At 38.3% G+C, this 14,871-nt stretch overlaps 1 protein-coding gene across 6 annotated transcripts in view; it reads right to left on the bottom strand.

Moving 5' to 3' along the window:
• The window catches only part of taf1 (TAF1 RNA polymerase II, TATA box binding protein (TBP)-associated factor), a 34,803-nt gene that overhangs the window by 14,973 nt on the left and 4,959 nt on the right, over window positions 1-14,871 (bottom strand). For all 6 annotated transcript variants that reach the window (XM_087251986.1, XM_087251984.1, XM_087251987.1 and 3 more), the window contains 21 exon segments: window positions 14,191-14,415; window positions 13,603-13,884; window positions 13,295-13,481; window positions 13,037-13,144; window positions 12,742-12,909; window positions 12,394-12,521; window positions 12,200-12,307; window positions 10,937-11,110; window positions 10,656-10,829; window positions 10,359-10,463; window positions 10,048-10,248; window positions 9,613-9,754; window positions 5,808-5,938; window positions 5,642-5,722; window positions 5,401-5,550; window positions 5,175-5,294; window positions 4,852-5,027; window positions 2,546-2,772; window positions 1,038-1,245; window positions 713-878; window positions 390-601 (listed from right to left, as the gene is read on the bottom strand). In XM_087251986.1, coding sequence (XP_087108112.1) covers window positions 390-601; window positions 713-878; window positions 1,038-1,245; window positions 2,546-2,772; window positions 4,852-5,027; window positions 5,175-5,294; window positions 5,401-5,550; window positions 5,642-5,722; window positions 5,808-5,938; window positions 9,613-9,754; window positions 10,048-10,248; window positions 10,359-10,463; window positions 10,656-10,829; window positions 10,937-11,110; window positions 12,200-12,307; window positions 12,394-12,521; window positions 12,742-12,909; window positions 13,037-13,144; window positions 13,295-13,481; window positions 13,603-13,884; window positions 14,191-14,415 — 3,473 coding nt within the window.

A 14,871-nucleotide genomic window follows, 5' to 3' on the forward strand; every position in this document is an offset into this window, starting at 1 on the left:
CTAATTAATTGGTTCAGGTGTGTTTGATCAAGGTTGGAGCTGAACTCTGTAGGAAGGCAGATTTCCAGGAACAGGGTTGATCACCCCTGCTTTACATAAACAAAGAAAATAAATCCCAGTTTAAAATGATTTAAGACATACAAAACAACATTTCATGGAGCTTAAGGCTTTTTGAGGTATGTAATGCTTTTGATACTTGTAAATGTAATACTTTTTAAGACCTGGCGGACACCCTCTTAAGGAATATTTCAATAATGTGTACACACACACACCACAGATACATATTCATGACCACAAAACATACAAAAGGTAATTTTGCATAATATATAATCTTTTTTTCTAAAACCAGTAAATACTGTAGAAAATGTTAACTTTGATGTATGTATTACCTCTCAATGAGTTGCTTTCCAAGCACAATCTTGGTTCCTTCTACTTTAATGAGTTCTTCATTATCATTGTGGATTACAGTTTTCTCAAGCTCCTCTTCCTGCTCCTCTGTCATAGCCACCGGATTGGAGGGGGGAGCATTGGTTTGGTAGTACAGCGGGCAAAACTTGTTGGTTCTCATATGGCCAATTGCACCACAAGCTCCACATTTCAGCTGCACAAAAAGTCCAAAAACATTATAATTAAGTCTGTGAGGGCAAATGTCATGTGCTCTCTTCATTTACAGCAAGACCCTTAATAAAATAGTGCAATTCTAACTTGGTACCTTCAGGTCTGGTCGTTCTTTAGCCTTCTTGGTCTTTTTCTCAGGTGGTCCTTTAAATCGGTCTTTCTCTTGGTTTCGTTTGAGGCGTCGGAGCTGCTCCTGAATTCTGCGCCGTTCCTTTCTCATCTCCTCCCTGTGCTGCTCATCAAACAATGCAAACTTGCGACTGCAAGAGACACACACACACATTAATAATAATGAAGAAAAATTTCATGAAAAACATAGAACATATATTAACTTGTTACATGCAGATTGATGTGTACTAGTTTTGATTATTGAAATTTAGCTATCGTGACAACCTTACCAAGCATACAAACAGACTTACATGAACTCATCATCCTTAGTAGTGCGTATACGCAGATAAGCGTCAATAACAGCCGGTTTGCGTACAGTCTCGCAGCGCACATACTCCTTGCCATCCTCATCACAAAAGGTGCGATAGATTTTCAGCCTTCGCCCTGTTGCTGAGGAGTTCAGACTAGTGACGGAGGAAGCGTCATCATCTTTGTGAGAGCTGGTGGAGAGGGCACTCGCTACAACGCACAAACAGACACCTTTTTATTAGCATGGCCAGACAGAGGGCTGTATTTTAACAATCTATGTGCAAAGTCTAAAGCGCATGGCGCAAAAGCATTAAGGGTGTGTCAGAATCCACGTTTGCTATTTTAAAAACAGAAAAATACGCTTTGCGCCACGGCGTATGGTCTAAAAGGGTTGAGCTTATTCTCTTAATAAGTTAAAGGTGTGTTTTGAGAATAAACCAATCAGAGTCTCATCTCCCATTCTCTTTAAGGGTCAGTTGCGTCGTGGCATAGCGCATTTGCTATTTACATGGCAGACTTTGTAAGTGGAAAAACTGAACACTTCACTAGAGAGAAAACAGACCATCTACAGCGCGAGAATGAGCCTCCTCATTCTTTACTTTCATTTTCACTATCTTTTATGGATAAGGAAACGTGTTGTAGGCTATGCACAGACATCGATTAGACTACATAATTAATTTTGATTAAGCGCAAAGATTTGTTTTAAAACTATTTCTAAATTCAGCTCTAATTTCCAGTAAACGAATAAATGAACAATAATAACAAAGTGTGGTAAAAACGGAGTTATATCCGAACACATGCTATGCCCCATATGGTCCAAAACCGGTCCATCTGGACAGGTGGACAAAATCTAAGCCTGTTTTTAATAAGATATAAATATGCATATAATAAATAATACTGCTAATACTAATAACATTATACAAAAGCAAGTTGTCATGAATAAACTGAAAAAGCTATTTGCTATTTTAACAGCGTGCTGCAAAATGTCAAAATGACACTTGAGTCGAACTGAAACGAGCAAATAACATTTGTGTCACACCTTGCGCCGGGTGAATGGTAGGGCCCAGAATCTGCTGACTTTTTAGCTATTTCTGCCTATAATAAATTTTTTAAATCTTTGGGTTTATGGTCAAATGATTTTGAGAATATGGGAGTTGAAACCCTTAATTTAAAAAATAACTTATCTTTTAAGGATTACAATGCAAATCCAATTAGAACCACTTATTTGGCAAATTAAATTTCCAATAAATTACAGAAGACATTACTTAAAGAATTGTATTGTCCATAAATTATCAAAATATGTGCATGTTATTCAATAATATTCCTGAAATTTATATAAAAGATGAATAAATATTTACATAAGTAAATAAAAAAGATTCAATGCATGGCTCAAAAATGTGCAAATTTCTGCTGGTAAAAATTCAGTGTGAATGTAGTGATTAGTTACAGCGATAGACAAAAATATGGGTGCAGACCATCATCATCAACATGATCTCACACACACACGTACAGCCTTTGCGTCTCTCCTTGCGGCCCCTCTCCCTCTCGTTGTCCTCTCCCATCAGCATTCGCTGCAGCTCTTTCCTCTCCTGCTCTTCTCTCTCTCTGCTCAGCTGAGAGCTGGTCTTCTTATTTTGCAGCATGTTCTCGATGTTCTTGCCCATCTCCTCAAAATCACTGTCCTCCGCTGAGCTGCTGTCTGTGTCTGTCGATAACACCTCTGTGGACTCTAGTACTCTAAAACACAAAGGCACATGGACTGTTTGTGCATGCATACACTGTTAAAAATGCTGGGTTCCACACAATGCCTTTATGTTGTATGAACACAAATCGGTTAAGTTAACATAATTGTTGTTACAAATTTAAGTTGGTTGAACATAAAACAATTAAGCTATGCTAAAAATCTAAAGAATTGTGTTGTTTCAACTCAATTTAATTTGAGCAAATTTATTTAAAGCAGCAAAAATACTTTGAGTGTAGAATACTGTAACATTAAGGCTAGTATACGCTTATTATCAGTGTTTTTCTGCCATTTTCACAGGCGACGAGCTAAACGAATGTGCAAAATCTCTCCCTGACATCATATGACGCATAATGAAAAACACAGACAGAAATTGAAGACAATGTGGTTTTTCCACTTCTGACACTTGCTTGCTGCACAGAAGCAGTAATGACCCTCATGCTTTTTCCTTGTGTATTTATCATAGTGTAACATAAGCTTTTCCACTTCTGTTTAACCTCCTCAATTACAGTACACAAAAAGCTGGGCTGCGTCTGAAATTGCCTACGACTCAGTAGGTACTACACTTAAATTTACTACATGCACGTTAAAAAAGTATGTTCTATATAGTATGAATGAAAGTAGTATGAATGCAACTCGTACTACACATACATACTACATCCACCATTAGTCATTATCAAGTGATAACCCACGTCAGTTGAGTCGCTTCACTGAATTTTCTCGAGTTACATCATGGAATAGTGTAGCCTACTTTTGGAAGTAGGTCATCTGGGTACTTCTCGCCTATTGTTTTTTGCATACTATGAATTGGGACATAATTCTCGGCTCGCATACTTTTTTTTATCATCCTATATAGTAGTGTTTCTCAACCATGTTCAGGTAGGACCACCAGCTCAGCACATTTTCCATGCCTCCTTAACCAAACATGCCTAATTCAGATCATCAGCTCATTAGCAGAGACTGAAAGACCTGTAATGGGTGTGACAGATAAAGGAGACATCCAAAACATGCAGTGTTGGCGGTCCTCCAAGAATGTGGTTGAGAAACACTGCTATATAGTATGAAGGTATGCAATTTTGGATGAAGCACAAAGTCATCAAAGAAAATCTAATTTTTATCAAATCCTATTTGATATGTAATTGCTGTGTGCTCGGCTAGACCTTTTGAGCACCCCCAGGTTGTTTTACTTCAGCAGCAGATCAGGAAACAAAAAAACAAAAGTTGCTTTTAAGCTTGGAGTTACACCAAGGTCCATAAATATTGGGACATTGACACAATTCTAATATTTTTGGCTCTATATACCAACACAATGGATTTGAAATGAAACAAACAAGATGTGCTTCAACTGCAGACTGTCAGCTTTGAGTGTATTCCAAATCAGGTGAACGCCGTAGGAATTACAACAGTTTGCATATGTGCCTCCTGTTTGTTAAGAGTCCAAAAGTAACTGGACAGAATAATAATCAAAAATTAAATTTTCACTTTTTAACACTTGGTTGCAAATCCTTTGCAGTCAATTACAGCCTGGAATGCATAGACATCACCAACTGCTGGGTTTAATTCCTGGTTGTGCTCTGCCAGGCCTCTATAGCAACTGTCTCCAGTTCCTGCTTGTTCTTGGGACATTTTCCCTTCAGTTTTGTCTTCAGCAAGTAAAATGCATGCTCAATCATATTCAGGTGAGGTGACTGACTTGGCCATTGCATAACATTCCACTTCTTTCCATTCAAAAACCCTTTGGTTGCTTTTGCTCAAATTAAAGCTGACAGTCTGCAGTTACAGAACATCTTGTTTGTTTAATTTCAAATTCATTGTGTTGGTGAATAGAGCCAAAAATATTAGAATTGAGTCAATTTCCCAAAATGTATGGACCTAACTGTACATTGGTACCCTTTGTTTAGGCAAAATGTTAAATGCTAGTGATAAGCAGAAGCGAAAAATCAGCCTTTAATCACAATTGTGATATTACATAGCCTTCCTGTTTTTCTAAATGTCATAATCACAAAGACATTGTGAAGTATGATTGTGCAGAGTGATATTGAGGAAACTTCTGCAGTGTTTTTTGAGGTTCTCACTTGTTCTGCAGGTCAAAGATCCTCTGGCACTCCTCTTTGTAACGTTCTTGATGTTCGGCTACAGAGAATCGAGACCCACGAGCAAATTTACTCATTGGTCCTTCCCCTGAACGAGCCTGCTCAGTAGACATGGTCCTCACGACATCGATAACCTCCCAACGGGACAGTTTCTTTATCTAAACACACACATAAGTAAATATATATAAATAAATAAATACATTTAGAGGTAACAGACCATACACTTACCAACATACAATTTTAATATATTTAATAAAAATATCTATGATCTTGTATCTTTTATTAGTTTGTTGGGTTAGTCTCACCTCTTCTTCAGGAACCCCAAACTTGCGAAGCAACTGCTTGGCATTTTTGAGTGATAGGCGTCTCAGATCAGCATCAGTCCCAGTTACTGTCTTTTTCACTGGCTGAGGCTCTCGATCATCCTGAGTAAACATAAAAAAGCAAGAGTGTTGGAGAATGTGGGGGTGTGGAATATTTTTATTCACCTGAAATCTGCCAAGATGTGCTAAATGGTTAGACAGTACACACCTTCTGCTGCGTAGGTTTGTTAGGGACTTTAACATATGAGAATCCCTCTCCACACCCGGTAGGGTCAGCAACCCCTGTGACCTCCAGGAGACACTTGCCCTTCATGGCTGCAATAAATGCCCGAGTTGTGTTCCATGGTGCAGTGCGTACCTGACCAAACCCGGATTTCAATAAAATCAAACCACGAACAGAAATAAAACTGCACAAATACAGTATTCAAATGTACTCCTCATTCTCTGACCTCATCGTCAATCTTCATCTGGAATTCCTCCTCATTCTCTTCCTCGGGTGCAAAGAAAGACTTCTCACCATAACCAGCATCCTGTGAAAGAGAACAATGCACATCAGCTGTTGTGGGTCTCTATTAAAATCGTAGATATGAGGAAATCAAACACGCATGTGCTAACCTTCAGCCTCTGCTCTGCCACCAGCATACTGTAGTATGCACAACACTGCTCTGGGGAGACCATCGCTCTGATCTCCTCTTCAGTCGGAAGCCGGAAATCAGGTTTCAGCACCCACCAGTTAGAGTCCATGCCTGAAAGAGAAGGTTGAAAGAGGCTCAGTATAGGACAGAAAAACAGGTGCAACAGAACCCATTCTGATACTGTATCCTATTTTACATGGTTAACTGGAACTCTTCCTTCCTCATTGATTAGTTATAATCGGGGCTTGACATTAATACCCACCAAATGCAGGTAGATTTCAGCTGTGGCCATTCTGGCTGGTTGAAAATTGTAGTTCACTGAAAAGCAGCACGAGTGACAAAATAACTGTTCACGCAAGCAAAAGAAAGCAGATGAATACTGAATGAGAGGATGATCGCACACACGGAGAGACGTATGCTTTCTTCACCCACTGAATAGTTTTAGTTTCGCGCACGAGAGTTTATAAAACTTTCACGCTCCCGTTTCCTTGAGCAAAGCCAAACGTGCCTGCGAACGCAACTTGTGCTTTCAATTCTCTTTGAAATAGACTGGACAAAGAAATGATGCTCGAGCACTCACAGTCCTGCTGCTTTCAAGAGTTTAAGATTTTTTAAAATATCTTTTTGTAAGCAGCAGCAGCAGTTGCCACTTTCGCCTTTTACCATTCTTTAAACAGATTATTAATGGGCCTAATGTTTACTATGTGCATGTGATCATCCTATAATTAATCGCAAAAGATAATTTTTTCACCTGCTTTCTTTTGCTTACAGTTAATTTTTTGTATTTAAGTTTAATTACCATCATTTACAATAACATTGCTTTAATAGGAAATTAAGTTCCTATTTAGGTAAAGTTAACTCGTGGTCTGGGACCTTTAGCCTGGACAGACTACTGTGCGTATTCATCCATGACAATAGTTGTTTTTAAAATGTCTTTTTTTTTTGTTTTGTTGAATAAAAATAGCATGTATATTTGTATATTAGTTGATATTTGCAGCTAAGAAATTATTATTTATTTATTTTTGGTGTGGCCACAAAAAAAAATGTAAATCCTTAATGTTGAGTCCTAAAAAGTCACGTGAAATAAGAAGTAATTGCAAGGCAACATCGTGAAACCACAACCCATTTGCTCATGCTCATTGAGCAAGGTCATACACAGCACACAAAAAGGTTAAATGAATGAGGCGGTGGACATAACACAAAATCTACATTAAGTAATTTTAGCACGCCAAAGTCAAATTTATACATATAAAATATATTTTCCCCAACAACAAAATTGTGGTCAGTGAAAATGCTGACTTGCTAGTAACGTTGGAAATCGACTAGCCACAGTAGCTGGTGATCCAAAAGTTAATGTCAATTAGCTACTTAAACGAATAGTAACAATTATCTAGGAACAAAAACCATGTTTAAATTAATTGTAAGTAGTTCATTTGAACATTTATGTGCTTCTCATGCCCTATTAGTGATATTTTGTGTTAGGCTTGCTTTACACAAACTACATCTATAATGAGCTTACTTTAGCAATTAATATAAATTATAAAAGGGTTGTAAATAGTGAAACCCATCAAACTTGTTTGCCATGAGATCTTGTCACTCTTACATATTACACACAAAGATTTTGACACTTTGTACGTTTGGATTTCTGTGGTTCTGTGTTGATCCTCTTTTGTGTGGATTATGTGAAACAAGGCTTAGGCAGAATTATGAGAGGTGATGTGCTTCTGAGCACAACTGCTGTTCCTGTCCTACCTTCCTAGGACCAGAAAAAGAACTTCCTGCCTCTGTCACTTGTCCTGCCTGACAAAACACACACAGTGACTAAAAACAAATTTTCTCTTGTGAATACTTCTTGCTGTTCTTTACTCCCAGTCCATTTCATTTCTTTCTTAAAGGTGCAGTATGTGATATTGACGGCTGACGGTTGAACTGGGTATTGCAGTTCAAATTCAAAACAGATGCTCACTAGGGTTGCCAGATTGATGAGAAAAGCAGGAATTAAAATGATTAACAATGGTCATTAAGCTCTCTCCATCTCCCAAACTGATCTCCAACAATTATCCTGTTAATTAAATGTTTTGTGTATTGAAATATCCTGTTGTTAATTTACATTTGGTCAAAGAGTTATCATAGATGGATGCCTGTTTAAGTCAATCTCCCTAACAGATGAAACAATTCATCCCCTCCATTTCATTCACTGAAACAACCAGTGGTAGTGTTAAATCCACCAAGCTGTTTGAGCTATAAAAGTAGTACAGAGGTAAGCCAAATTGGGTTCATTTCAACTGAACGTTTTTAAGAGTGAAAATCTGCTATCTCTGACCTACTTTATTTGCTGGCTTTTCATGGCTGCAATATGCTGTGTTTTCTGCCAACTTGGTTTTTTAAAAATACTATTGTTTAACTTGGCAGGCGGTGGCATCACACAGACCAAAATAAAAACAGACACACTGACACAGAAAACATATTTTCATGTAGCATTGTTGTTAAAGGGGTGGTCCAGAGTGCATTTTAAGCCTTGATTGTGTTTATAAGATGCAAAGCAATGTGTGCTCATTCTTCACTAGTAAAAAAAATAATTTTTTTTAATATATCTTACTTTGATTATATAAAGCTACTCAGCTAACATGAAAACGACTGTCATAATTCCTAGCTCCTCCAAAAAGCCCGCCCCTCTAGAGGCTAAGATTGGTCAGCTAACATAATGTGCTGTGATTCGCGGATTGACTCCACGTCACCAGGAAAAGCATCACGCCTCTACAAGCAGGCGCTTTTGCACTGTGTAAACACTGTCAGTCAGTGTAGCTGTTAGCAGTATCAGTTTGTGAATGAGTCAGACAGAAAATGACACAGAACACACAGCAGAACCTCACGCCTGCTCTCTAAAATAAAATCTATGTGTAAATAAAAAAAGTGTCTTTCACATAAACTCGGAATAAGTATGTGTAAATAATATGAAACATTAACATATATTTTACAAGTTTGTGATTTGAGATGTAGAATGCAGGGAAAGCAGTTGCACAGAGAGACACAGCAGCACTGCTGAAGATGGTGGGTGTTTACAGACGGTTTTTGACAGATAAATATAAATTTGTAGCTAAATTGTTAACAGTGCCAAACAGCATTTCCTGTTGTTTGCATCCTTGTTTACGTCCTTGCTACAACATACCGGTATTGCTAGACGCTGTGCATGTTGTTGATCAATTTTAACAAATAAAAACAAATACAGGTTGTGGCTCACAATTCACAGCTTCTGCTATTATGGTTGGAGCTGCTCCTTCTTTGAGGATTTTTTTGCCGAATCCAGCTCTAAACTGTATATGTGGTATATGCGCATAATGAATTTACGTAACCTCAGGTGCTTTGTGATGTCACAAACCCAAATGTATTTTGTTATAGTCCCCAAACTTTGTTTACTGTAAGCTTTGCTAAGCTAACTCTGTAAAAGCCAGTGTCTCACTTTACATTACACTTTGAGCGTATTAAATTCAGAGATGGTGTTTAGGTTCACACAGCTACAATACACAACAACTAAAGTTTAAAATATGATATTTTAGCGGACCACCCCTTTAAAAAACTTTATGTAGACTTAGCATGTTTCTTTAATCTCTGTTAACATATTATGGTATTTTTATGCTTCAGTAGTCAAAACAAAATACATACAGAACCTATAATAAAGGTGTAATAGCTATAATAAATATCCTAGTTGGTAAGAATTTGCTGAAGGTTAATTTTAGGAATAGATTTAAGATGAATATGCGTGTATGAGAGAGGGTGTAGGGCACCTGTGCGTTTAAAGTCAGCACACAGTTTGAGGCGTTTGCGGATGCTGCTTTCAGAGTGAGATGGAAACGCTTTCTTTATGTCTTCCATACGAATGCGGCGAGGACGATCCTTACTCTTCCAGAACAGACGATAGATGAAAACCTACAGAAAAAGACACTTTTTTTAAAAAAGCGTTACAAAAAAGTTCAGGATTTTAATGTCATAACAAATCCAGGATTTAAAATGTTCTATAGGGATCCCACAGGGCTCAACGCTGGGCCCGACATCCCATTTATAACTGCGTTACTCTAAATAGCATATATAGTAGATACTCCAAATAATACAAACACTAAAGAGTTGCCTCATGCTAATATGTCCTACATATTCCACACTTAAATCACACTTTACACAAATATCAAGCAAAAACATAATGAGAAGGCAAGAAATGGAGTTACCTGAAGAAAATCTCGAATGTGTGTGTTGGCTCGTTTAGAGTTGGGCCCTGGCACCTCATAAAGAGGGCACTCCTGACCCACAACAAATATGTCCACAAGCTCCCGGATAAAGTAACCCTGCCTCGTCCGGATAATGAGGAAATCTGTCTCAGGCATCTTATGAAGGTATATGGGAGCTCTAAACAAGTTATTTTCAAATGCCTGTGACAAAAACAAGCGTAAAATAAAATTCCTACAGTATAAGAGTATTTTATGAAGAAAACAAGATCTTAAAATAGAGGATGACAGAACTGTGCAACTGTGTATGTTACCTGTAGCAGCTGTCCAGGGTGCAATGATCCAAGGAATGGTGAAGTGTGGCAGTAAACGGTCTCTCCATATTTACAGTCAGGTGCGCCTGGGTCTTTACCTGGTTTCTACAGTCAGAAACATTGAGTGCTATAATCAACTTGGAAACGTAAACCCAGACCATGAATTAAAATTATTGAGACCTAAATATGAGTAATGAGACAGAACCAAATTTATGTAAATAAAATGAATACTCCATCTGAAATGTCACTTATAAGTCAGCACTGATTCTCTTAGTGTCTCTTGTGAATTTGACTCACTCTTTTGTAATAGTTCTTGATCTTAGATGCCATGCCAACTTGCATGTGAAGAGGAGGATACTCCTCACTGTATTCAGCCAAAACCAGGTCTCCGTCTTTGCCTGTCAGATCCTGAGCAGTGCGCATAAAGAACATGTCCCCTCCACCTGATGCCTGCCGCTCCTGTTCTCGCATCTAAGAAAGATTTTATAATGATATAAATGAAGGATATATAAATGTAAATATTGCATGCAAACTCACACTCACAATTACACACATGAATTATCAGACAGTTTGCCTACCTTAGCCTTTTTCTTGATGTGTTTGAGAAGTGGTTGGACTGCGTGCGGACCAGGCTGGGACAGTGCTCCAAATGAGTACTTCTTCAGAGAAGGTCGATGGAACTGTCGTAGTTTCATGGGTCCCATGTGAGTGGGGAAGAACGGCTGCCTCAACTCAACTGTAGGAATGGAGTGCTGAGGAAAGAATTGAATGATCAAAGGTCAAAGAACTATTTTATTCATTTGTTGCATTATTTGAATTAAATTAGCAAAACAATAAAATGACACTAACAAGATTTTCTTGTATCTTGAGGAATTTTCTTGTTGATTATAAATTCAGACACACATTTATGTATTTTAAACACTTGACAGAGACTCATTTCACAGAAAGCTGTGCATAGGGCTGTGCAATATGACAACGTATGTTGTATGGACAAAACAAAAAGTGTATCATTTCATATTATGATAATATTGGACCTAGTTTCTGAAAATGTTTCATGTTTTGTTGATATTTATATTACTTCTGTACATTTTTTGCACAAATATGTGTAGGAAGGCAAATTATCATTTACATTTGTTTATATGGCAAAACTTGTATTTTTTACCAAGAAGTTTCATACAGATTCCAAAGGCAGATACTGATAAGATCAAGGACTGGTGTGTGGACTTTGGGGGTTTTACAAAGCAGTCACATGTTGATTGGTCAGTTTGTATGTCTCAGTATTGGGGCTTTGATCACATGGTCAAGATACAAAATAGTTGGTAAACTTTGCCTTGAGTTCTTTGCCTGCTCTGTGCTTTCCCTGCTCTGCTCCTCTCCAGCTCTGGACTCTATCTTCTCTGACTCTCAGGCTCTCCTCTGGGCCTACTCTCTTTGTAGTTTTTTGTAGTTAAAATCCCATCTTTACAGACGCTCACATATAAATGATTAGATACGAGTATATAATTTTAAATGTAAAAAAACAAAATATAAATATATATTTATATATATATAAATATATATATATATATATATATATATATATATATATATATATATATATATATATATATATATATATATATATATATTTTTTTTTTTTGTCAATATATATAAAATCTATTCTAATTGATTGAAATGACAGAAATGGTACTGGATCATGACATATATCATTATCAGAATATATAAGATGACTTGTATCGTGATATGAAAATGTCATCAGATTGTCCAGCAAACAAAAACGCTATCGGCTCATGAGGACCACATTATTCAGATACTGGAAATTAACCAAGGCAGTGTCCTACCTGAATGATGTTTCCGCCAAATGAGCCCCTGAGGCCCTGCTGTTTGGGGTAGTAGAACTCATCATTGGACAGATTCCAGGGATCTTTGATCTCCGGTTGGGACATATTCTAGAGCAGAACAGGAAATAGTCACAAATCACACACACCTTTCTCATCCCTGCTGTTCCTTACTATACATCATCCTCTTTTCCTACCTGTTGGGGTTCATCTTTGATGACGCCAGTCTTTCCCAGCAGAATGCGACTTTTTTTCAATGCTGTCTCTTTTTTATTTTCTTTGGAGGGTGAATGTGAGGTTCTCTCCTCTTTTTCATCTGGGATCTCTGATAATTGTGTAAAATAACAAATGTAAAATAAAAAAATCTCAACATCCCTTAATTCCTAAACAAATCACAACAAATCACTAGAAAACTCTTTGGAAGTTCTAGTAAATAATGGGTTGTCTTGAAGTCAAAAAATGTACAAAAGTAAATTTATCTAAAATAAACATTAAGTAACCATCCACAAGGATTTAAAACAAATATACTAGCATTGATTTAATACCTAGTATGATGTTCTCATCATTGGGGTTAAGGGTGAGAACAGGAGGTGAAGGGATACAGTCCATGTTCTGATCATCCCAAATGATGTTGTCTTCCCAACGTCCATAAACAAGCTCCTCGTTGTCAATTGGGAATATTGAGAACCATGGGGTGTCATCCTCATGAGAAACTGTAAGAAAACAGAAATTGAGTTTCATCTACATTGAAGTATCATCTTCAATATAACCTTATATTAATCTCACAGACAGTGCCAGTTAAGATTCAAACATGAGCAGAGAACAAACAGAAGACAGTACCCTGATGATCATGATTATGTTTGTCTCTCTTGGATCCTGTTATGGATGGAGTTTTGGTCAAAGGAGGAGGGGTTGGGGGCACCAACTGAGAATTACTGCGGCTTAGACCTGGAAAACACACACACTTATTTATTCCACTAAAACTATGACCAGGACTAGTCTACAAACGTGTTCCTCTGATGCAATGTGCTGTCAGCATAGTGAATGTGCATGCGTGATCTTCTCTGTGCTTGTTGCATCATGGATATATTCTCTCACCCTGCTGAGCGTTGTAAGCATTGGCGTTTCGGGTCATGCTAGTAGGCAGCCACCCAGCCAGACTAGCACGCTGAGTTTTAGTGCCCTTGTGTTTTACATCCTCTCCATTCCAGATAATGTCTTCCTCCCACTGCAGTTGGGTCACCATTAAAAACAGCTCATCCTGCATTGGAGCATCCTCATCCGCCTGCAAACACACAAACACAAGTGCACACAATTAAATTGAGTTGTCTCTATTAAAATGTGCTGTACTGGTTCTTTATTGCAAATCAAAGTGCAGTAAACAGTGAAACAAACACAACGCTGACCTTATCTTGTGATTCTTGTGGTGGTTCCTGCTCAGGGACTGGTTCAGAAGCTGGAGGAGTTGCCATTTTTGTCACTGCATCAGTGTTGTCTTCCTGTTTGTCATCTTTCAGCTTAAATCCATAATGAAAGCCGCTGCCATCCTCCGGGACACCAAGCATGTCATACCAAAGCTGTGCTGGACCATAACGCCACTCAGCCACCTTTGGCCTCATCTCAGACACTTTATCACCTTCACCAGACACCTGCATGAACTTAGACTCCACCGGAGCCATCATGGTGATCTACAGAAAACAAGACACACAGAAACAGAGTGTTTTCTTTCTGACACCATCATTTTTTAGGAAGCGTCTAAGTCAGAGGTGTCCAAACTGGGCACTGGAGGGCCGGTGTCCTGCAGATTTTTGCTCCAACTTGCCTCAACACACCTGCAAGGATGTTTCTAGAAAGCCTAGTAAGAGCTTGATTAGCTAGCCCAGGTGTGTCTGATTGGGGTTGGAACTAAACTTTGCAGGACACCGGCCCTCCAGGACCGAGCTTGGACATGCCTGGTCTAAGTGGACATAAAATGCTGACTCAGTTAGGATTACCTCATCATCAGACAGACACTGCTCTGGGGGTGGAGGCGGTGCATACTCATAGTCCCACCCTGATTTTTTCTTAGCCCCTGGTTCAGATGGCAGTGATTCACTGTCACCCGCAGCTGCCATGTCGGACTGTGGCTCTTTCTGCTTTCGTTTTCGCTTCCTGCGGGCACTTCGCCATACAGATGGCATGTTCTTTCCAGGACCAAACAACCGCAAGAACCGTAACACCTGGCAGATTAGAAGGAAACATTAACACTAACAATGAAACACTGCAAACAAACTAATATTTCAACACATATGGGTTTAGCAATCTGACGTAGTAGTATTCAAGCTTTACATTATTTACTAGAGATATTGAGCCAGATTTACTAAACAGTAAAAACAATCTTGACAAATTGTGCAAATGTGATCTACTGACAAATAATAGAGCAAAGGCATAGCAGCTCATTTCCTTAACAGCCAACATAATCTACCAAAAGCAGTACAAATTAATGTAGGGTCACAAGAAGAAGAGAAGATGACAACCAGGGATGAACAAGCAACTAACAACACACCAGTGTTCATTGTCAATGAAAATAAATGTAAAACACGTTCTTTGATTACCCCTTTTTAGGGGTGTCAAAATTAATTGTTTCTGCAGTGCATCGCGATGCAGACGCGGACAATTCGTTATCGGTTCAGTAA

The sequence above is a fragment of the Danio rerio genome, chromosome 5, assembly GCF_052040795.2.
Source record: "Danio rerio strain M-AB ecotype USA chromosome 5, GRCz13ab, whole genome shotgun sequence".
NCBI classification, from domain to species: domain Eukaryota; kingdom Metazoa; phylum Chordata; class Actinopteri; order Cypriniformes; family Danionidae; genus Danio; species Danio rerio.